The sequence below is a fragment of the Rhinoderma darwinii genome, chromosome 4 (assembly GCF_050947455.1).
Source record: "Rhinoderma darwinii isolate aRhiDar2 chromosome 4, aRhiDar2.hap1, whole genome shotgun sequence".
In the NCBI taxonomy this organism is placed as follows: Eukaryota; Metazoa; Chordata; class Amphibia; order Anura; family Rhinodermatidae; genus Rhinoderma; species Rhinoderma darwinii.
In genome coordinates, this window is record NC_134690.1 from 230,926,840 (window position 1) to 230,950,980 (window position 24,141).

A 24,141-nucleotide genomic window follows, 5' to 3' on the forward strand; every position below is an offset into this window, starting at 1 on the left:
GAACCCCTAATTCATCCAGATCCAAATCCATCCTCAAAAAACGGAATTTTGGAAGGAATAGAAGCATCAATACATCAAGAGTCAGTTTCAGCTCTACGGAGTTCGAGTCTGGAGAAACTTCGGATAGTGACGGCCCCAATTACAGATCAACAGTCCCATTTAATCCAGACAAAAATCAACCTAAGGTCTCAAAAAACGGGGCAGAAGGGGGGGGAGAAAACATCAAATACACGGAACAAGATCAAGGTCGACGTCTGAGGCACCGGAGGATGTAACATCTCAACTCAGCATTATCAATCTATCATCTACTACACTGACCCCAGCACAAGAAAAAGTGCTCTCACTTGGTCTAAATTTTGCCCCTGCACGAAATTTTGATCCGTTTATCACACTTTTGGACATTAATAAATTTGTGAGGGACCTCACTATCAAGAGACATTTCATTAACATCAAAGAGCAAGAACCTGATTCCCAAATGGTTATTCCGGGGAAAACCTCCATCAAAAATCAGAACCCGGGGTTATTCCTATTTGATGAATTGAAAACCTTGACTGATCTCGAAAGTTTAAGTTCGGAAACATTGACACAAGGGACACATTTGTCTACAACATTAAAAACCAGTAACCCCAAGTTCTATCCACTTGAATCAAGAACAGAATCGATGGATAGATTTCAAGTGGCTATAGAGAGAGACCTTCAATTACTCACAGATTCTATAAAAGTACTGAAACATCCAAAGAATTTATCTAAAGATCTATTTATGGCACTTAAATCTCTTGAAAAGAATAATGATCTTATCATTAAAAAATCAGATAAAGGGGGAAGTATTGTAGTAATGAACAGAGAAACCTATATAACAGAAGTATCCAATATGTTATCGGACGAAAATACTTATAAAGTTCTAGACTACAATCCTACCAGGAACTTCCAAACCACAATTAGGAAGTTAATCCAAGAAGGTCTCAATAAGGGTCTCCTTACTGTAAAGCAATCAGTGTATATTGATGTTGAATTTCCAACTATACCCATCCTACACGCTTTACCGAAGGTACATAAGAACCTGAACCCTCCACCGATGAGACCCATCGTATCTGGGATTGGATCACTCCTTGAAAGATTTTCCGAATGGTTGGACTCTCTATTACAGCCCTTGGCTAAGAACACTCCGGGTTTCCTCAAAGACACACAGGATGTCCTTAGGTCCTTTGAAAAAGAGTCTTGGTCTCAAGAATTTGTTTGGCTAAATTGTGATGTCATTTCATTGTATACCAACATACCACATACGGTGGCATATAAAGCATTAGAACATCACCTATCTACACATAGTTCTTATAGCCCAGAGCTCCAACTCTTTATCTTAGATGTCTCATTGTTTCTGATGCAACACAATTATTTCTTGTTCAATCAAAAATTCTACCTCCAACTCAAGGGTGTTTCCATGGGGGCAAAATTCTCACCATCCATGGCCAATTTGGTAATGGCATGGTGGGAAGAACTCTACATTTTTTCAGATAACAACATTTTCATTAAACAAATACATTGGTACGGTCGTTACATAGACGACCTGCTATTTATTTGGAAAGGCCCAATTCCAGATATCCCTCATTTTGTTAGTTACCTCAATTCCAATATTGCCAACCTTAAATTTACTCATACGTTTCATCCCAATAATACAATCTTCTTGGATTTAGAATTGAAAGGGACGGCAGGTGAAATTATCTGTACTAAGACACATCGTAAACTGATTTCGGGGAATACGATTCTCCACGCGAAAAGCAGTCATCCCAAGCAAACGATTACATCTATCCCAGTTGGGGAAATGCACAGGGCTAGACGAAATTGTAATACGGATGGGAATTTCATGGCAGAACAAAACACTATATGCCAGAGATTACACAATAGAAATTATCCAAACTGGACATTAAAAAGAGCCTCTGAAATAGTATCTAAAAAAAGTCGAGAAGACATGCTCACAAATACCAACAAATATATAACAACAGATACCAATAAACCAGTTATTATCCTTCAGTACAGCAATCAATTTGCGGCAATTAAAAACATCGTTCTGAATCATATATCAATCCTCAAAGAGGACCCGATATTAGATCAGATTCTGGAAAAAGGCTGCAATATTGTTGCACGTAAAGCTTCTACTTTAGGTAATGCATTAGCTCCATCTATGCTGCGACCAGAGACACGCACAAGTACGTGGATAGAACAAAATGGTTTTTATAGATGCGGTACACATCCATGTAAAACTTGCACTTTTGCCTCCCCTAAAAAAACCTTCCTTGATTCTTCAGATACCCATAGTTTTTCCATCAAAAACTACATTAATTGCAATAGTGAGTCAGTGATTTATATTCTCGAATGCACGGCATGCAATTTGAAATATATTGGCTGCACTAGTCGCAGGTTCAAACAAAGATTTTTGGAACATTTGGGATATATCAGGAATCCAAATATTTTAAATATATCAAATGCAGCTAAGCATTTTATAAAATATCATAATAGATCTACTGATTCCCTTAAATGCTATGCTATTGAAAAGGTATTTTCACCTAAACGGGGAGGTAATTTGAAGCATAAAATTCTGGGAAGGGAAGCCTTTTGGATTTTCCGCCTTAATACGAGACACCCACATGGGTTAAATTTAAGGAAAGAACTTATGTTTCATTACTAACTTGTTCATACTAAGTTCGTTTGAAACACATTATAATATAACAATTTAAACAGAAAATTAGTTTTCAGTTAATAAACGGGCTTTGCCGTAATTATATAGATTATTCAATATGCATAATTAAAATAGATTAATTAATAATCCGCTGTATATAGGAAAATCATTTTTGTGCTCCCTCCTCCATCTATTCCCAGAAATATTTGCCTTCAATCAATACAACAGTGTAAAGTAATATTTTCCATTTTCTTGCCTGGTAGTTCATATTAGAATTTTTGTCACATTTACACTATATCATTTTACATTTTCATTCACTGTACGTCCCAGGAATTAATCTAATAGTATCACTGGTGTTCCAGTTTTCCAGTTTTTGTGTTATACATATATATATATACACAATTATTGTCTAAGTGTCCTAGGTGTACATATATTCAGCAGTCCATCATAAGCATTCAAACCAATGTTTGTCACTTTTTATCTATTTTAACTATTTTTTTTCATTCTGTATTATAAGCACCCTTTCACATTCATTTTCCTTCCTTCCGGTATATTTTTGACAAGCTGAGATGTGTTAACAGGAGCTATCTCTAGTGTAAAACCAGTAAATATCACTATTCATTAGGTATTTCTTTCCCCGGGACAGAAATTGATACTAAAAATACTGTGGGAATAAATATACAAAGTAACCATGTATTTAACGGGAGTTGATCGCGTTGTCATGTTCTCAGGCATTCGCGCGTCCCTGGTTACTTATTTGTCGGCAACTGACACGTATTGTAATTATTCATCTACCATTAAATGATTCTCAAGAGGTAGACTACTCCATTATATTCCCAGTTGTAGAAATTAATACTGGATAAATAGTAAATTCAGTCCAATCATATGGTTAGCGTTCCACTCGACTTGTGTGTTGAGCCGCAATCTATTTTCACGTGTCGGGAACCGGATATAGCTCCAACCTCAGCTGTCAAATCTTTCATTCTCAGCCATGACTAAGGACGAGGCTATCGTCTGAAACGCGTAGGCTACGCTTTCATTTTTCTTCTACCTATATCCACCCTACCCACTGGGGAATAAGACTCCCTGTTTTATGCTGTTTTTCCAATAAAATTGGAACTGGATTCCATTTTAACACATTTGTGCGCTGGATCTCAACTTCTTTCTTCCGTTACAATTTCATCAGCGTGTGCCGACACGAGGATCCGTGCGCATCAGGCATTCTGTTATTCTTCTGCCTCAAGGTGAGCTGGAGGTTCCCTCCTAGGAAATGATTATACCTGGAGGAAAAATACAAGCAGGATCTTCCTCCGAAGGAGGGCTGGCCATGAAGCTACGCGACAGTGCATCAGCCTTAATATTTTTAGACCCAGCCCTATAGGTAACCAAAAAGTTGAATCTGGTAAAAAATAACGCCCATCGAGCTTGTCTCGGGTTTAGCCTCCGGGCAGATTCTAGGAAAACCAGATTTTTGTGGTAAGGACCGTTACCTGGTGCCTAGCCCCCTCCAGGAAGTGGCACCACTCTTCAAATGCCCATTTAATGGCTAAGAGTTCGCGGTTGCCAATATCATAATTACTCTCAGTGGTCGAAAACTTCCTGCGGAACTCTCTACGTTGTTGGGGGGACACGGAGGCCCCGAGTTGCATAGGTACATCCGAGTCTTCCGTGGAAGAACGAAGCAACGGAACCTCGGGATGCATCATGGGGGAGTCAGAGGAGAAAACACAAAAACGTTCACGTTGTCGTTCCCTGAGACGTCGGTCAAGTCGTACCGCTAAAGCCATAACCTGGTCTAGGGAGTCAGAAGAGGGATAGCTAACTAGCAGGTCTTTCAGGGCGTTCGACAGACCCAACCTAAACTGGCACCTTAAGGCAGGGTCATTCCACCGCGAAGCTACGCACCACTTCCTAAAGTCAGAGCAATACTCCTCCACAGGTCTCTTACCCTGACGTAAGGTCACCAGCTGACTCTCGGCAAAGGCAGTCCTGTCAGTCTCGTCATAAATGAGTCCGAGAGCAGAAAATAAAAGATCAACGGAGGAAAGTTCAGGGGCACCAGGAGCCAAGGAGAATGCCCATTCTTGGGGCCCTTCCTGGAGCCGGGACATAATTATACCCACCCGCTGACTCTCAGAACCTGAGGAGTGGGGCTTTAAGCGAAAATAGAGCTTACAACTCTCCCGAAAGGAGAGAAAAGTCTTCCGGTCCCCTGAGGACCGGTCAGGCAACTTGAGGTGGGGTTCAAGAGGTGAGGTGAGGGGCACTACCATGGTAGCGTCAGGCTGGTTGACCCTCTGAGCCAGGGCCTGGACCTGTAAGGAGAGACCCTGCATTTGCTGAGCCAGGGTCTCAAGGGGGTCCATAGTAGTGTGGGGGACCAGGGTAGACTAGGTATAAGGGCTTGTGATTATGTAATGAAAGGGGGTAAGGAAACAGACAAGTGAGCGCTAATCTACCCGCCACTCAGTCCATGCCTACTTGCAACGACCCGCCCTAGGCGACGGGGTACAACTGGGCGACGGTCCCTACGCTCAATAAGTGCACGACAGACATACAGACAAGGGTACACAGAAGCAAGGGAAATGGGGCAGTTGCCCACGGCAACACCGTGAGCAACAAGAGTGGTGAACGAGCTGAGTCAAACCAGGACTGTACGAAGTACCAAACGCAGAGCAGGAGAGTAGTGAACAAGCCGAGTCAAACCAGGAGTGTACGAGGTACCAAACGCAGAGCAGGAGAGTAGTCAGTAAGCTAGTGTCAATATGAAGCAGGGTCAAATAGATCAAGAAGCTGCAGCAGGGCCAGGAAACCAACAGAGAAGAATCACAAGCAAGGAGGAACAGGAAAGGCAGGTATAAATAGACAGAGGGCGGGAGCTAGCTCCGTCTGGCCAGGCTGTGATAGGCTCTCCCACTCCTAAGCCTGCCATCCTGAGTGGTGGAAGATGGAGTCAGTCTCACCGACTTAGAAGCAGGTGCAGACTGATTACCTATGGGCGTCGATACAGAAGCTGTGCCTGGCAGATCCTTAACACAGGTTCTCTGTTTTGCCGACATAGACATACACGCCGGGGGAGGGGGGGTTGCCATGTTTCGTGGTATCGTGTATCACGCCATGGAAAATGATACATATAATCAAGTAAAACAATTACAATATTCCAAATACACCCTATATTAACCCCTTCCCGCTTTGGCCACTTTTGACCTTCCTGACAGAGCCACATTTTTAAAATCTGACATGTTTCACTTTATGTTGTAATAACTTCGGAATGCTTTCACCTATCCAAGTGATTCTGAGATTGTTTTCTCGTGACACATTGTACTTTATGTTACTGGCAAAATTTGCTCAATATATTCAGTATTTAGATGTGAAAAACACCAAAATTTTGTGAAAAATGTGCATATTTCTAAATGTAAATGTATCTGCTAGTAAGACAGGCAGTTATGCCACACAAAATTATTGCTAATTAACATCCCTTACTTTAGATCGGCATCATTTTTTGAATATAGTTTTATTTTTCTAGGACGTTACAAGACTTAGAACTTTACCAGAGATTTCTCACATTTTCAAGAAAATTTCAAAAGGTTATTTTTACATGGGGCAGTTCAGTTGTGAAGTGGCTTTGAGGGCTTTATATAAATGAAACCCCCATAAATCACCCCATTTTAAAATCTTCACCCCTCAAAGTATTCAAAACAGCATTTAGAAAGTTAGGCAGCTCCGGTTCCTTCCGATACATCGGCGTGTCCGCTGTAACATACAGCGGACACCCACTGCTGATGACGCCAGCTCAGCTTCTGAGCCGGAAGCTGAGCTGGCACCATCTTGCCAATGGTACCGGAAGCCTTTTTAAGCCCCGCAACGAAGCGGGGCATAGGTGGCTTCCGTTGCTGGCAGATCGGGGAGGTAAGTATTATGCCTCCGATTGCCTTTGCAACCACCTGCAACCCAGCGATCACGTTGCTGGGGTGCCGGTGGCTAAAAACTCCTCACATGCTGCAATCTCTATTGAACGCAGCATCTGAGGGGTTTATCGGCCGGATCGGATGCTAGCTCCGGTCCTGGGAGATTCCTCAGGGTGCCAGCTGTAACATACAGCTGGCACCCGGCAGTGATGGTGCGGGCTCAGCTCCTGAGCCAGCACTATCACCGCGACGTAATGGTACTGCGCTTTGAGGAAGCCCCTCACGATTTCGCCGTATATATATACAGCGGATTTTGGAAAGGGGTTAAAGTGGACTCTAGACAAGGCATCGGCCCTCACATTCTTGTCAGCAGGTCGGTAGTTGAGTTCGAACCGAAACCGAGCAAAGAACAACGGCCACCTGGCTTGACGAGGATTCAACCGCTGGGCCGTCTGTAGGTAGGTCAGGTTGTTGTGATCTGTGAAGACCAGGATAGGATGAACTGCGCCTTCCAGTAGGTGTCTCCACTCCTGCAGAGCCAGCTTGATGGCCAGTAACTCCCGATCCCCAATCGAGTAGTTGCGCTCTGCGGAAGAAAACAGCTTGGAATAGTAGCCACATACCACAGTCTTGCCCTTCAAACCTTTCTGGAACAACAGTGCACCAGCACCAACAGAGGAAGCGTCCACCTCTAATGAAAACTGTAGGGATACATCAGTGTGGTGAAGAATAGAGGCTGACGTGAAGGCTTTGTTTAAGGATTCAAATGAGGCTTCTGCTTCTGGAGTCCACACTTTGGCATTCATACCCTTTTTAGTGAGGGTGGAGATGGGAGCTGTCGAAGATGAGAAGTTGGGAATGAACAGCCGGTAGAAGTTGGCAAATCCCAGGAAGCGTTGTATGGCCCTTAAGCCTTGGGGGCGTGGCCACTCCAGGACAGCCTTTACCTTCTCAGAGGCCATCTTGAGACAATAATCTTGAGATGATATAGCCCAGGAAAGGAAGAGACTTTTTTTCAAACACACACTTCTCCAGCCTGGCATAAAGATGGTTCTCTCTTAAACGAAGCAACACCTGGCGGACATGACTTTGATGAGTTACTGGATCTAGGGAAAAAAATCAAAATGTCATCGAGATACACCACAACACAAACATAAAGGAGATCATGAAAAATGTCATTGACAAATTCTTGAAACACCGCGGGGGCGTTACACAGGCCGAAGGGCATAACTAGGTATTCATAGTGCTCATCACGGCAAGTAGAGACACCATGAAGGCGGTCTTGGATCCGTCCGACGGAAATGCTCGGGCGTGCAGGATAAAATGGATATAGCATTGGTTCAGAAACCCCTGGCACATACTTGCGTCTCCATAGAACCGAGAAGGTAATGGCAGCGAGAACCGAGGATCCGAACCGGAACTGCCAGGAGGTGTCGATCTGAGGAGCTTGCATAGAGTCAGGAAGGGAAGCAGCTAGTGTCCCTAGCTGCTGTGCCATGGAGTCCACTGCCACAAGAAGCTGATCCTGTCTTGCTCGGAGATCCTGCAGGTCTGCCTGCATGGCTTGGGAGGGTGACATGCCCTTAAATTGACCAGCCGGGTTCATGACCTGAGCGTACTGTCACGATGCGGGGTGTTGACCCACTGGGCCGTACCACGTAGCGGGACGGCAGCTGACCAAACAGGTATAGTACAGAGACTATAGTCCAGAAAGGGTACCTGTGACAACTCAGACAGTAGCAAGGCAGGCTAGGCTGGGACCAGGCGGCGGGTAGACGTCAGGCGTGGCATAGCAGAACAGGCGTGGAATGCAGCACAACAGGACAACAGCTCAGCACGGTACTTGATCTGTGTCACGGGCACAGGGTATGTGGACCCACTAGGCCGCTCCGCCGTAGCGGGGAGGCAGCTGACCAGGTCACAGTCTATGCAGAAGTAAATGGCAGACAGTAATGCTTGGGTACCTGAAATAGTCCGGGCGGTTGTTGTGGCTTCAACACGGATGGAGGCAGGTGCGACAAGTGGTGCCAGACGTGGCGGGCAGTATCCGATGAAGCGGTAGACACTTGACGTGGCAGATGACACTTGACGTGGCAGATGGCACTTGACGTGGCAGATGACACTCGACGTGGCAGATGGCACTCGATGTGGCAGATGGCACTTGGCGTGGCAGAAGACACTTGATGTGGCAGATGGCACTTGGCGCGCGCGCACCCTACGGGACCCAGCCGAACGGAGCGGAAGATCCATGGCTGCGGGCGTCAGGAGGTGAGTAAACCCGACGGCCCGCGGCCATGGGCGCTACAATCTAGATAGCATGGGAAACAGGTTACAGGAACAGGGAACACTTGGGAACTGGAAGACACTAGGAGACCATTTGCAAGACAAACTTTGGGTAATGAACAACGCTCAGGCGAAGAACAAGAGGGCAGATGCTGTCATGCCCATGGCCGTGACCCGCCAGGTTTGCTTACCTCCTGACGGCCGCAGCCATGGATCAGTGAAAGCTGGTCCCCATCTCCTCCTCAGGAGACGCCAGCGCTCACTTCCGCTTCCCTCTGCTGTGTCCCGTAGGGTGCGCACGCACGCTCGTGCCCGCTCTTAAAGGGCCAGCGCACGCACCTGAATTAATGACCAAATTAGACCATGAGCACCCTGGACTATAAGAAGTGCTCTGCCCTTCCTGCATTGCCTAACTGTTGATGTCGTTACACTTGTTTGTCTCTGCAAATGGTCTCCTAAGTATCTTCCAGTTCCCAGTGTTTCCCGTTCCTGCTACCTGTAACCTGTATCCCGTGTTATCCCGGTCCAAGTGCCATATTGAGTTGGAGTCATGCTGCGCTGAGTACTACGCCTGTCATGCTACACCTTGCCTGGTGTCTGCCTGATGCCTAGTTCCATCCGAGCCTGTCTTGCTACTGTCTGAAGCTACCACAGGTACACCTATATGAACTAAAGACTTTCACCTGTGTCATTTTGGCCGGCTGTCATACCGTTAATGCGGTACGGCCTAGTGGGTCCACACACCCAACGTGACAGATGCTATGTTAGATTTAGGTGCGAGGTTTAAGACCCAGGATTACTAAACTTTTAAAATAAAAGTAATTCCTGGTAACATTATGGACTATAAATTAAACTAATTGTGGATCTGGTTTGTCTGACACATCTTAATTTGGTCACTGATACAAGATCATATTTCACATGGGCATCAATTTAATCATACATGTTTCTGCGAGAAAGATGAGAGGGAGAAGGTTTTCTCAGGATCATTGACTGCCATGAAGACCTAAAAGAGGAAGAAGAGCCTCTGGATGACCAGGTTTTGCTGTCATACAGCTACTTCCTTTTATTCCTTACGTGTTTTTGGCTGGGGGTATGCTTTGAAATACCGTCAAAATGAAAGGTAAAACATGATGAATGTTCGCAACTGAAATAGTAATTCACATACATGTTACAAGCCCAGGATCTTTTTTCTTTTCAGAAGGGGAACAGCTTTTGTGTTGGAAATCCATTTAAAATATAGGAAATTTACAGGAAATTGTTACTCCAAAGTGGAAAATTATTTTAAGTGAATTTTGTAGCAATCTCTTACCTCACAGTATAAATAATAACATAAAAGATGGTATCATAAGCTGGAATAGGGCTGTCATGCATCAGCCTCATTGCCTCTCAGGTCATCCTCCTGTAAGGCAGGACAACACAATATGTTAATTTTTTCGTCTTATCTTTCAAGGCTCTGAATCTTACCACAATATATTCATTAAAAAGGACAAATTTAGTAAATGTTTGAAAACTAGCTAGGGGAATTAAAACCGTTATGTGGAAACCAAGAGGAGAGAGAAAAATAGACGAACTCTGCTTGGTAGTCACTCTTTTATTTGTTAGTCCATGAGATGCAAAATCTGTCCTCATAAGTCCCACATGTGGAGCGATCATTAGGAATGAAATGAAAAGCTATAGCCAACTTTGAAACCAAATTTTTATTGTAATGTCCTGTTTTAAAATGAAAAATAAATAAACTTTGCAAACAGTTTAGATTTAGAAGTGGATGACGATTTTGTGTCTAGAGCTCTATGAAGACCTATGTGTTACCATGGTAACAGACTACAAACAAACCCTATGTAGTCTGATCCTGCAGTCATACTCCCTTTCATCTGTCCTTTACATTACAGTAGGGTTTGTTTGGTTCCTGTTACCGTGGAGATGCATATATCTGCAGATATAGTTGTAGACACAAAATTGAAGGATTTTTTTGTATTCAAGACTATTTCCAAAGTTGTTTCATTTTTCCTTTTAGATGCATTGAAGCCAGGGGCGTAGCTAGGGGGGGGCAGGCGGGGCATGTGCCACGGGCGCAACTTAGAGGGGGGCTCCAGCGCCACCTCCTCCTGCACTATAATTGTTCCTGTGTCGCAAGTACACAGGTACAATTAGAAGCAATGAATGACCGGTCACGTTCCGTGCCCGTCTATTCAGCGCCTTTCCACGAGTGAAGCGACTGGTACCTTTTGTACCAGTGAAGCTTCCATCGATGAAAGGCGCTGATTGACAGGGAAAGTCATCCTGCCCAGCCAATCCGCGCCTTTCATAGATGCTGCGTTCAAGCCCCGGGAGACCTGCGCAGAAGAGAGCAGGTCTCCATGGCTGCCGGACGGCGTGGGAGCGGGATTAAGGTGAGTTTTTTTTTTTTTTAAATTGTAATAAAAGTGTGTGGCTGTATCTACAGGGGGACTTTATCTACGGAGGGGGGACTTTATCTACGGAGGGGGGACTTTATCTACTGGGGGACTTTGTCTACACGGAGGGGGCTTTATCTACACATGGGGGGGGGGCTTTATCTACACACGGGGCTTTATCCACAAGGGGGACTTTATCTACGGGGGGTACTTTATCTACGGGGGGACTTTATCTACACGGGGGGGGGCTTTATCTACGGAGGGGGGACTTTGTCTACACGTTGGGGCTTTATCTACGGAAGGGGGACTTTGTCTACACGGGGGGGGCTTTATCTACGGGGGGACTTTATCTATGGGGAGGGGTGTATATCTACAGGGGGGGCTATATACTGGGATGGGCTATCTATGGAGCACCATATACAGGGGTGGGCTATAGCTACAGGGGGGGCTATATAGTATATAGCCCACCCCTGTATATAGTCCCCCTGTAGATATAGCCCACCCCTGTAGATATAGCCCAACCCTGTAGATATAGCCCCCCCTGTAGATATAGCCCCCCTGTAGATATAGTCCTCCTGTAGATATAGCCCACCCCTGTAGATATAGCCCACCCCTGTAGATATAGTCCCCCTGTAGATATAGTCCCCCTGTAGATATAGTCCCCCTGTAGATATAGCCCACCCCTGTAGATATAGCCCACCCCTGTATATAGTCCCCCTGTAGATATAGGCCACCCCTGTATATAGTCCCCATGTAGATATAGCCCACCCCTGTATATAGTATCCCACAAATAGCTCCCCCTATAGTGCTCCACAGAAAGCCCACCCCTGTATATAGCCCCCCTGTCCATATAGTCCATCCCTGTATATAGTGCTGCACAGATAGCCCACCCCTATATATAGTATATACAGGGGTGGGCTATCTGTGCAGCACTCTATACAGGGGTGGACTATCTAGTGGAGCACTATATACAGGGGTGGACTATATGTACAGGGGGGCTATATACAGGGGTGGGCTATCTGTGAAACACTATATACAGGGGTGGACTATATGTGGAGCACTATATACAGGAGTGGACTACATGTGGAGCACTATATACAGGGGTGGGCTATATCTACATGGGGGCTATATACAGGGGTGGGCTATCTGTGGAGCACTATATACAGGGGTGGGCTATATCTACAGGGGGCTATATACAGGGTTGGGCTATACGTGGAGCACTATATACAGGGCTGGGCTATATCTACAGGGGGCTATATACAGGGGTGGACTATATGTGGAGCACTATATACAGGAGTGGACTACATGTGGAGCACTATATACAGGGGTGGGCTATATCTACATGGGGGCTATATACAGGGGTGGGCTATCTGTGGAGCACTATATACAGGGGTGGGCTATATCTACAGGGGGCTATATACAGGGTTGGGCTATACGTGGAGCACTATATACAGGGCTGGGCTATATCTACAGGGGGCTATATACAGGGGTGGGCTATCTGTAGAGCACTATATACAGGGGTGGGCTATATCTACAGGGGGCTATATACAGGGTTGGGCTATACGTGGAGCACTATATACAGGGCTGGGCTATATCTACAGGGGGCTATATACAGGGGTGGGCTATCTGTAGAGCACTATATACAGGGGTGGGCTATATCTACAGGGGGCTATATACAGGGTTGGGCTATATGTGGAGCACTCTATACAGGGCTGGGCTATATCTACAGGGGCTATATACAGGGGTGGGCTATCTGTAGAGCACTATAGGGGAGTTATTTGTGGGACACTATATACAAGGTTGGGCTATATGGGGGCACTATCTACAGGGGGCTCTATGGCAGGCACTATCTACAGGGGGTACAGTGTGTGGGACCCGGTGTATGGTGCTATTATAATTAAAGGTGCAGTGTATGGCGCTATTATATTTAGGGGCGTAGTGTGTGGTATAATGATAACTTTATCTTTATTTATAGGTGCAGAAATGTTGGAAAAGTGAGAAGCTGAAGACATGTGAGCGACAAACTGCAGAAATGGGCTGTGATCGGGAGAAGTCATCATAGAGGTCTGGACCGGATGGAGAAAAATATCTAGAATCTGAGACATCACCGGTGAGTCACTTAATGTAAATGTTCATTCTGCCTCTAATCAGTAATGTAGTCACTGTATGATCTGCAGCGAGATGGTGGTATGATTGATAGGATTTCTTTTTTGTGAAACAGCATCTCCCAGCATATCCTTATCATTGTTCGGGCCATGCTGGGAGCTGTAGTTTTACGCCGTACATACCTATACGGAAGGGGTTGCACTAAATTGAGCTGTATTTGTGCTGGTGCTGTATATATGTACTGAGCTTGGTTCTGGTGTTGTGTATAGAACCATATTGCTTGTAAAATGTACAAATGTTTTTATGCTTGTGTTACATAAAAAGAAATGTGGAAAAGAAATGACACGTTGATTGGTAGAGAAAACAAACATGGCGAGGGGGAAGGAGATGTCGGGAAAGAGGTTGGGGGGGGGGGCGCCAAACTGAATCTTTGCCCCGGGTGCTGGAGAACCTAGCTACGCCTCTGATTGAAGCAATAAAAAGAAAAATTGGTTGTGAACGTGCCTTAGTGCCTTTTTGAGCACAGATCCTTGATGTGCCTGTGTGAAGGGTGTTCTAATTTAGGGGGGTGTTGAGATGATGGTTTGCTGGGTGGTGCAGAGAATTCATGGGGAGTATTGATGCTGTTGTTTCTAAGGAAATTGGAACATTTTTTTGTGTTGTTTTTTTTTTTCTGCTTTGGTGTCCTTATTCTTTGCTGAATGCTCCTGTCAAAATATTTATTTCTAGGGTAGACTTGTTAACATTTATTATTATTCATATTGTACCAGTACTTGTTTCAGTTAAATGTAGACGTCTCACATGTAAATTCAAAGCTTTATCATAATGCTTGTTTTTCTTTCTAGCTGAAATGTATTTTACATTTATAATGCATTCTTCAATAAAGGATTATTATAATGCTATATTTTGACAGATTGTTTAGATTAAGAATTGTGTGAACTCACTCTGCTCCCTACCAAGATTCCGGTGATCTGAGCATAGTGTAGATATGAAACCCATTTATCTATCCCCTCTTGAACATATACTCCATCATTGTGATGGCAGACTCATCTATATTACAGCTGCTGTGTTATAATCTCTGGTGTGCAGGACGCCAGTGTCTGCGACATCACTGAGCCTCTGCTACTGATCAGTTTGCTTTCCATGGACGTCAGTGGTTTAAGTCATACCCAGGTGCCAAGCAATGCAGCACAACCAACATACACAGTGTATGATAGCCATCTGAGCAGCAGTCCCAGCCAGTCCCAGCACTTCCCCTGCCTCCTCCCCTCATTCACTGCCCACCCCTTCTCACAACATACAGTCTAAGAGTACAGTACATTATCCTCTGCCAGACTGCCACAGCACCAGTCCCTTACTCACCAGGTCAGAGGACTGAGGTACATTTACCGCACAGATCACATCACATTGCTGCTGGGACTCTACATGTTCACTACAGCTCCCTTTATAAGATGTCCTGTTAAGCCTTTCTAGAGGTAAGTACAGAAACCATACAGATAAATGGGACCTTATTCTAATAATAAGCAAGATACTAGTATAATAAGAGGTAGCTGCTATTCAGCATGCTGTACAGAGAGTATGCATGTATATTATTATATACTGGTACATTATATTATATTCTAGTATATTATATATATATATTATATGATATATTACATTATATTCTAGTATATTAAATATCTATATTATGTTATATTACATTATATTCTATTATATATATATATATATATATATATATATATATATATATATATATATATATATACTATATTACATTTTATTCTAGTATATTATAAATATTATATTATTTTATATTACATTATATTCCAGTATATTCTAGTTTCTTTTTATATATATATATATATATATATATATATATATATATATACATTTTTATATTGCATTATATTCTAGTATATTATATATATTATGTCATGTTACATTATGTTCTAGTATATTATATATATTATGTTATATTATATTCTAGTATATTATATATATAATGTTATATTACATTATATTCTAGTAAATTATGTATTTTAGTCATTATTTCGCTGAGCTTCTATGTGCCGGTTACTAGAACCTGATGCTTCAGCACCATGGACAGAGGCAGCAGCACTTGCTGTACAATGTGCTGTAGATCTCATATAGGGATTACCCCATAATATAATAGACATCATTCTCACTATTTATTGTGTTTATTTACCAGGCGACCATATACAGGAGAAATGAATGAAAGCCTTAATGACAGTGACACCAGCTTCTCCCAGCCTTGGATCCAGACCAGCGATGTCAACGGTTCCTTGGAGTTGTCTGCTTTCTTCTCAGTGTTTACCATCAACCCTTGGGATATTATGCTGTGCATCTCAGGGACTATCATTGCCTGTGAGAATGCAATCGTGGTGGCCATCATCTTCTACACCCCGACACTGAGAACCCCTATGTTTGTTCTGATCGGAAGCCTGGCTACAGCAGACCTCCTGGCTGGCTTTGGCTTGATCCTTAATTTTGTCTTTCAGTATGTGATCCAGTCAGAGACTATCAGTCTTATCACAGTGGGGTTCTTGGTGGCTTCTTTCACAGCTTCAGTGAGCAGTTTATTGGCCATCACTGTTGACCGTTACCTGTCGCTCTACAATGCACTGACTTACTCCTCAGAGAAGACAATCTTATGGATACATCTCATGCTGGTTGTCACCTGGGGGGTTTCCATATGTCTGGGTCTCCTTCCAGTGCTGGGCTGGAACTGTCTAGATGACATCTCATCGTGCAGCATTGTCAGGCCTCTGACCAAAAGTAATGTGACTCTATTATCCACCTCATTCTTTTTCATTTTTATTTTAATGCTGCATCTCTATATAAAGATCTGCAAAATAGTCTGTAGACATGCTCACCAAATAGCACTACAGCAACATTTCCTCACAGCCTCCCACTATGTAGCCACAAAGAAAGGAGTGTCCACATTGGCCATCATTCTTGGGACTTTTGGGGCCAGTTGGTTGCCTTTTGCCATTTACTGTGTGGTGGGAGATCATGAATATCCCTCAGTGTACACATATGCCACCCTCCTACCTGCCACTTACAACTCAATGATCAACCCTATCATTTATGCCTATAGAAATCAAGAAATACAGAGGTCCATGTGGGTTCTTTTCTGTGGCTGCTTTCAATCCAAAGTGTCCTTTCGCTCCAGATCACCGAGTGATGTATAAGTGACGCTTAGCACTGCACAAGTGACAATGTAGTGAACACGATAGTGCCTGCAATGGAGCGCTAGATGTGTGCCGTGTAGTTCTTAAGAAGAGAACTTGGAACTTTAGCACTTTATCTGCTTTAATATCTCTGGGAATGGTCCATCCTGAAGATGAACAATGTGGATGTCTGTAGGACCCATGTGTGAAGTGAATAGGCTTCAATATCGCACTTTATATTGAGCTGCTGTACTGCCAAATCAGTGTTGTGAGGGCGGACTGAGTAAGAATGTTGTGTCTTTGTTTTATGTTATATTATATTTTGTCACCAATGCTGAGAACTTTTGTACCCAACGAAATAAAAGTCGTTGCCATGTAGTTATTATAACTGTGTTGGTCTATTATTCCCTGTGGCTTGCATTCACATAGATTATATAGCTACTGAGCCGAGGATTAGTCATAGAAATATTCCATGTAAAAACGCATGCTGCAGGTTGGATGATGGTTTATGAAGCATGTAATCCCACAGCAAACCCTTCTCCTATAGGGGCCATTTAGCAGTCATTACTCTGATCAGGACTGTATATGTATCATATCATGATATATGTTGGAGGTGTATCAGACCCAGGTTTTATTGTGGATGTACCCTAGGATTAAGCTTTACGTCAGAGTAATTGTAGGGATTCATCTTGAAAGTGAGAGCTGATCTGCATGGGTACCTGAGCAGAATACCATTAACGCCCACACAATAGCAGACGATGCACCTAAAGGGTTAAACACAGGGACACAAGCTTGCCATCATGACACCGTGAGGAAGCTGAATCCTTGTTATAGGTCTGAACCCCAGCTGAAGCTAGCCACCTATGTATCCTATTATTGCCAGATATAACTGATAACACTGGTTATTATTATGTCGATGTTGTCAGAATGAATTGTTCTGACCAGTGGACATTTATTTCACAAGTCTGAAAATGTACTCCACCAGCTGTAAAATGTCTCATTTGGGATTTGTTAATATTACCATCAAAGTGGTAAATGCATGCACATACTGTACAATATCAATGATGGTTATTCACCGTTTATGTCCACACCATGTTACAGTTTACTTGTATTAATTCCCATTGAGTAACTGTATAAATGCATCACATTACTTATCTTGTAAAGATACGGAGTTATACTCCACAGCTGAAATCTCCCAGCATTCCTTTCTCTCTTAGGGTCAGTTCACATGTAGTGTAAATACTGCAGATTCTCCACAATGGATTTAGTTGTGAAAAATCCACAGCATAATACAATAGCAGCAAAGTGGATGAGATTTTAACAAATCTCATCCACACGCTGCATAAATGTTGAGCAGAAAAACTGCTCAGAAATTTACATTAGGTGCGTTTTTTTAATCCGCAGCATGTCAATTGAATTTGCGTAAACGCTGCTTATTTGTTGCAGGGATTTCCCCATTGAATTCAATGGGGAGGTAAAACCTGCAACAAATAGCAGATGTTGCGGTTTTTGCAGCGAACGGAAAACAGAAAAAAATCTTATAAGATTTTATACTTACCCAGAAGTCTGTGTTTCTTTTTCCAGGCCGGCCTCCTAGGATGTTGTTTCATCCCATGTGACCGTTGCAGCCAATCACAGGCTGCAGCCATCACATGGAATGAAACGTCATCCCAGGGCTGCAGAGCATCATGACGTCAGGATGTCAGAGGGACGCTTCGCCATGGTAAGTATCCATTTTTTTTTCTGTGCAGTTTTCGGCAATGAACATTCTGCAAGAAAATTTGCACCACTATTTGGTGCGGTATTTCTCCAGGAATTCCCTCTGGCACATGGAGCGTATACGCAGTTAGCTTTTAGGGTATGTTCACACGACTTATGTTTGGCCGTTTTTCGGGCCGTAGACGGCCCAAAAATCGTAAGCAGAACGCCTCCATTGATTACAATGGGAAAACGGCGTTCTTTTCCGACGGCCGTTATTTTATGCAACCGCTTTGAAAAACGGCCACGTAAAAAAACGTCAGCGAAAAAGAAGTGCATGTCACTTCTTGAGCTGTTTTTGGAGCCGTTTTTCATAGACTCTATTGAAAAACAGCTCCAAAAACGGCCGTAAAAAACACAGCAAAAAACAGCTCTGTATTTTCAGATGTTTTGAGTTTGTGTGTGCACAAACTGCAAATACCCTTACGCAGCATATCCGCCCTGTGTGAACATAGCCTTAGGGCTAGTCCACACGTGGCATAAATCCTGTGGATTCCGCAGCATAATACAGTAGCAGAGGAGTGGATGAGATTTCAAGAAATCTCATCCACACTCTTCGTATGTGATATGCGGGGATTCCGCACAGAAATTGATCTGTAGTGCGGTTTTTTAAGCCGCAGCTTGTCAATTGTGGTTGCGGAATCCCCGGCAGTTTGTTGGAGATTTTCCCTATTGAATTTAATGGGGATCTAAAACCCGCAACAGTCAAGTGTTGCAACTTTTGCGGTGAAATCGGAGATATTACGCCGCAAAAAATCGCAACTTAGAAAAAAATAACACATACTTACCTCTGACATTCTGCAGGCCATCTTCCTGTGATGACGCTTTGTCGCTGCAGAGTTTACTTTGTCCATTAACTTTGGAAATTATCTGCATTTATCTATGAGTTTCCAAATTAATTATTGCTCTCTCACTGGTGGATACGAGAGAGGCCGGCCGGCTGGAGAGAGACCATGACACGCAGCGTCAGTGTTCAAAAACAGTCTGTGCCCCTGGGAGGGGCAAATGCATCTTTATTTGTAAGGAAATGAGAGTAGGCATTACCCTCATAATTGCATACATATACATTCTACATATGGTAACATACAGAATGGTCCTAGCTCATCTTAGTATGTATCTTTAGCCAATAGAAATACAATGTCATCAAGTCTTGTCACGTCAGCCTTTGTAACAGCTGAATGCAAAGCCATAAACCAGAAGGCTGTAGCTGCGGTCACACAGGATGAAACGTCATCCCAGGATTCCAGCCTGAATGACGTCAGAGGGCTGGCCTCCTGGGATGACGTTTCATGCCATGTGACCGCCGCTGCAGCAATCTCCTGGGATGGCACGTCATTCCCAGGAGGCCGGCCTGCCAGCAGGCTGGCTATATGCTGCAGTTTTTCCGCAGCGGACATTCCGGGCGAAAAACTGCACCACAATTTGGGGTGTTTTTTTCCCGAAATTCCCTGTGGGGCGGATGCGCTGTGTACCTTTACGCAGCGTATCCGCCCCATGTGACCTTAGCCTTAATGTCTGCACAGAGATTTTGGAAAGTGCAGTTTTTTTTATTGGGTATTATGCATCAATCTGTATTAAATGAGTTTACACGAACGTGATATACGTCCGTGCAACGCGCGTGTTTTTCATGCGCGTCGCACGGACCTATGCTAGTATATGGGGCAGTGCAGACTATCCGTGATTTTTGCGCAGCGTGAGTCCGCTGCATAAAGCGCACGACAGGTCCTATATTTCTGCGTTTTTTCGCGCATCACCCACCGATTGAAGTCAATGGGTGCGTGAAAATCACGCGCACCACACGGAAGCACTTCCGTGGGACGCGCGTGATTCGCGCAACAGCAGTCAAAAGTATGATTGAAAACAGAAAAGCACCACGTGCTTTTCTGTTTACAAACATCCAAACAGAGTGTCATAATGATGGCGGCTGCGTGAAAATCACGCAGCCACGCATCCATTGTGATGACTCACGGAGCTAAGTGCCTTTTGCGCTAAGAACATTAACAATTATTAAAAATAGAATCAAAAACCTTTCTATAAATTCCTTTGTATATTTTGAGTGATCACTGTTGTTTCCCTGCATTTTGTATCACTGTGTTGCATTCAGTGATTATTGAGCTGTCAAATGCCGAAGAGTAGATGTCTAAGGCCGGATTCACACGAGCGTGTGCATTTTGCGCGCGCAAAAGGTACATAATAGCTCCATGTGTCAGCAGCGTGTGATGCATCGCTGCGTGATTTTCGCGCAGCCGTCATCATTATGACACTCTGTATGTTTGTAAACAGAAAAGCACGTGGTGCTTTTCTGTTTTCATTAATAATTTTTACTGCTGTTGCACGAATCACGCGCGTCACACGGGAGTGCTTCCGTGTGCTGCGCGTGATTTTCACGCACCCATTGACTTCAATGGGTGCGTGATGCGCGAAAAACGCACAAATATAGGACGTCGTGAGTTTTGCGCAGTGGACACACGCTGAGTGAAAATCACGGACTGTCTGAACGCGATGCTCGTGATTTTCACGACCGTATCACGGACGTAATACACGTTCGTGTGAATAAGGCCTAATTCTGCAGTTCTGTTGCGTTTTTAAAGGAAATAATTGATGGACATTGTTTTCCCCAGTGTTGAGGTTTGTTAGGTGCTTCCTGTCTATAGTTCATTACAATGCAATGCAGAACTGTTAGCAAAAACGCAAGCAGTTCAGCAACAACTTTGGCAGCGCGGTCATTAACTGCATGCGGTCGGACATTATGAAGATGCAGTTAACTGCACATAAAACACATTGTAATATAATAGCAGCAGTCTGTCCATAACAAACATTTCACCATTGACTTCTATTGAAAAATGACGTGCCGCAGTTTAAAAACGCAACATAAACGCACCGTGACCGCACCGTGTGGCCTTACCCTAAAATTGCTGATTCAATTAGGGTGCAGTCACATGCGGCAGAAATTTCTGAGACTGAAATTCAGTTTAATTTATCCGAAAACTTTTTTTTCCTGCATCTGGCACATGGATTCTTTAACTGGTTCCCGACCGCTGACTGTATTTTTACGGCCAGTGGTCAGGGTCCTTAAAACCCGAGCCATAGACTTTTTACGGCTCGGGTTTTAACTTGCTGCCCGCACGATCGGGCAGCTGAATGTCGGGTCTCCAGCTGTCAGTGACTGCCGGGGACCCTGAGGAGAGGATAGAAGCAGCTTTCGCTGCTTCTGTCTTCTCCGATGTCTTTTTACACAGCGCTCAATGAACGCTGTGTATAGGAATAGAGATAGCAGCAGCGGCGCTGTCTCTATTCCTCCCAGTGATCATGTGACTGGTCACATGTTCGCCGGGTGCCGTTACTGACAGACTGCTGCTGGGTCTTACTAGACCCAGCACAGCCCTATTAGTGACAATCGTCACTATGAGAGGGCTGATTTCCCGTGTAACTGGGGCTGTGCAGCCCCAGTTACAGTGGAAAAACATGGTGTAAAAGAAAAAAAACAGACCATAGTAATAAAAAAATAGTGAAGTAAAGTGCAAAAAAAAATGCAATAATAAATACGCATAAAATACCCACCCCAAAAAAAACTCCCCCCCCCCGCCAATCATTGTTGTAACGCTAGCGCTGACCAAATTACCCTAATATAGACATGTAATATATTAACATTTACGGTAGACAATGACGATCACAAATAAAAGGTCTATTTTAGGGTAAAACTATGTTATTACCAAAAAAAAAATAGCTGAAACATAAAAAAAAGCTTATTTTTTTACTATTATTTTCAAACTTTATGAATAAAAATTCAAAAATAGCAAAAAAGGTGTGTATAAAAACGATTCAAAAAGAAACCTGCATTGTCTACGGAAAAAACTTCGCAAAAATCACGTCGTTAGCCCAACAAATAAAAAAGTTATAGCCATTTAACTAACACATGCTAAAAATGGCTAAACGGTGTCTGGTCCTGAAGGCGCAAAATAGCCCAGTCCTGAACTGGTTAAAGAGACTCTGTCATCGCATTATAAGTGCCCTATCTTCTACATAAGGAGATGGGCGCTATAATGTAGGTCACAACAGTGCTGTTTATTTAGAAAAACTATCTATTTTCACCACGTTAGGAGCGATTTTAGCTTTATGCTAATTAGTTTCTTAATGCCCAACTGGGCTTGTTTTTACTTTAGACCAAGTGGGCGTTGTATAGAGGAGTATATGACGCTGTCCAATCAGTGACCAATCAGTGTCATGTGCTTCTCTCCATTCATTTAGTCAGCGCATAGTGACACTGCTGTCCTATACTGACATATTAACGTTACTGAAGTGTCTTGACAGTGAATAGACATTCCTTCCAGACAGGACGGGATGTCTATTCAGAATACCGACACTTCGTTAACGTTTCTGTGGTACTTACAACAGAGCAAGCGTAATCTCGCTGTAACCTGTCATTTACAGCGAGATCTCGCGAGATTACGCTTGCTCTGCTGTAAGTACCACAGAAACGTTAACGAAGTGCCGGTATTGTGAATAGACATCCCATCCTGGCTGGAAGGAATGTCTAGTCATGGTCTAAACACTTCAGTAACGTTAATATGTCAGTATAAGACAGCACATAGCGAACAACGCAGTGTCACTATGCGCTGACTTAATGAATGGAGAGAAGTGTATGATGCTGATTGGTCACTGATTGGTCAGCATCATACACTTCTCTTTACAACTCCCACTTGGTCAATAGTAAAACACGCCCAGTTGTCCATTAAGAAACGAATTAGCATAAAGCTAAAATCGCTAATAACGTGGTGAAAATAGATTGTTTTTTTTAAATAAAAAGCACTGCTGTCACCTACATTATAGCGTAAACCTACAAAAAAGCCTCAAAAGGGAAAGAAACAGGGGATCCCCGACAACTGCAGAAACAACCTAAAAGCACTAAAGCAAGGGGACAGAACACCCCAAAATGTAATATAGCACAAATAACAGCCACGTATTGTAAAAGAATATAAATATCTTTATTAATTAACAACAATACAAGGTATCACATAGAATGAAATGACACTATAAATGGTCACATGGAGAGCAGCAGCAAAATGTATATCATTAAATATACCAAGTGGTAAACAGACCTAACCCATCTCAGAGTAAAGCCTCCTGTATGTAATAACACCTAATAAACAATAAGTAGTCTATTATGCAGGTAAAAAAATGCCAAATAATGTTATAAAAGCTGCATGGTGTGTTTAAAGCAATAATCAAGGTATGTTTAGGAAAACCTATATAGGTAATACACACAATAGCAGCAGTAGCAACAAAACCTAATCATATAAATGGCAAAACATACCTAAAGACATGGTGGGGAAGCAGGACGTAATGAGATGTGGCACAGGAGCAGAGTGCCTCGACGCGCGTTTCGCCTAGGACCGGCTTCGTCAGGAGGCTCAATGTGACCATTTATATTGTCATTTCATTCTATGTGATACCTTGTATTGTTGTTAATTAATAAAGATATTTATATTCTTTTACAATACGTGGCTGTTATTTGTGCTATATTGCATTTTGGGGTCTTCTGTCCCCTTGCTTTAGTGCTTTTAGGTTACCTACATTATAGCGCCCATCTCCTTATTTAGGAGATAGGGCACTTATAATGTGGCGACAGAGACTCTTTAAGTTCCATTCAGATAAATTGAACTGAAATTTCTGCAAAAACAACCCTTTGAGTGCAATGGTCATAGAAATTCGAGGCTATACGGATTACATGCCACAAGCTTGCCCTTTATGAACTAACACATGGCAGTGTACATGATCTAAAATCACCTTTTTATTTTTATCGCCTTTTGGGGGGGGGGGGGTTGTCA

General features: G+C 43.3%; 1 protein-coding gene across 1 annotated transcript; it reads left to right on the forward strand.

Moving 5' to 3' along the window:
- The first annotated feature begins 14,685 nt into the window (after positions 1 to 14,685).
- Positions 14,686 to 16,904, forward strand: GPR6 (G protein-coupled receptor 6). The gene is made up of 2 exons (XM_075864221.1): positions 14,686 to 14,839; positions 15,574 to 16,904. The coding sequence occupies exon 2, from the start codon at positions 15,593 to 15,595 to the stop codon at positions 16,574 to 16,576; it is 984 nt and encodes a 327-aa protein (XP_075720336.1). The 5' UTR covers positions 14,686 to 14,839; positions 15,574 to 15,592; the 3' UTR covers positions 16,577 to 16,904.
- Positions 16,905 to 24,141: the final 7,237 nt, after the last annotated feature.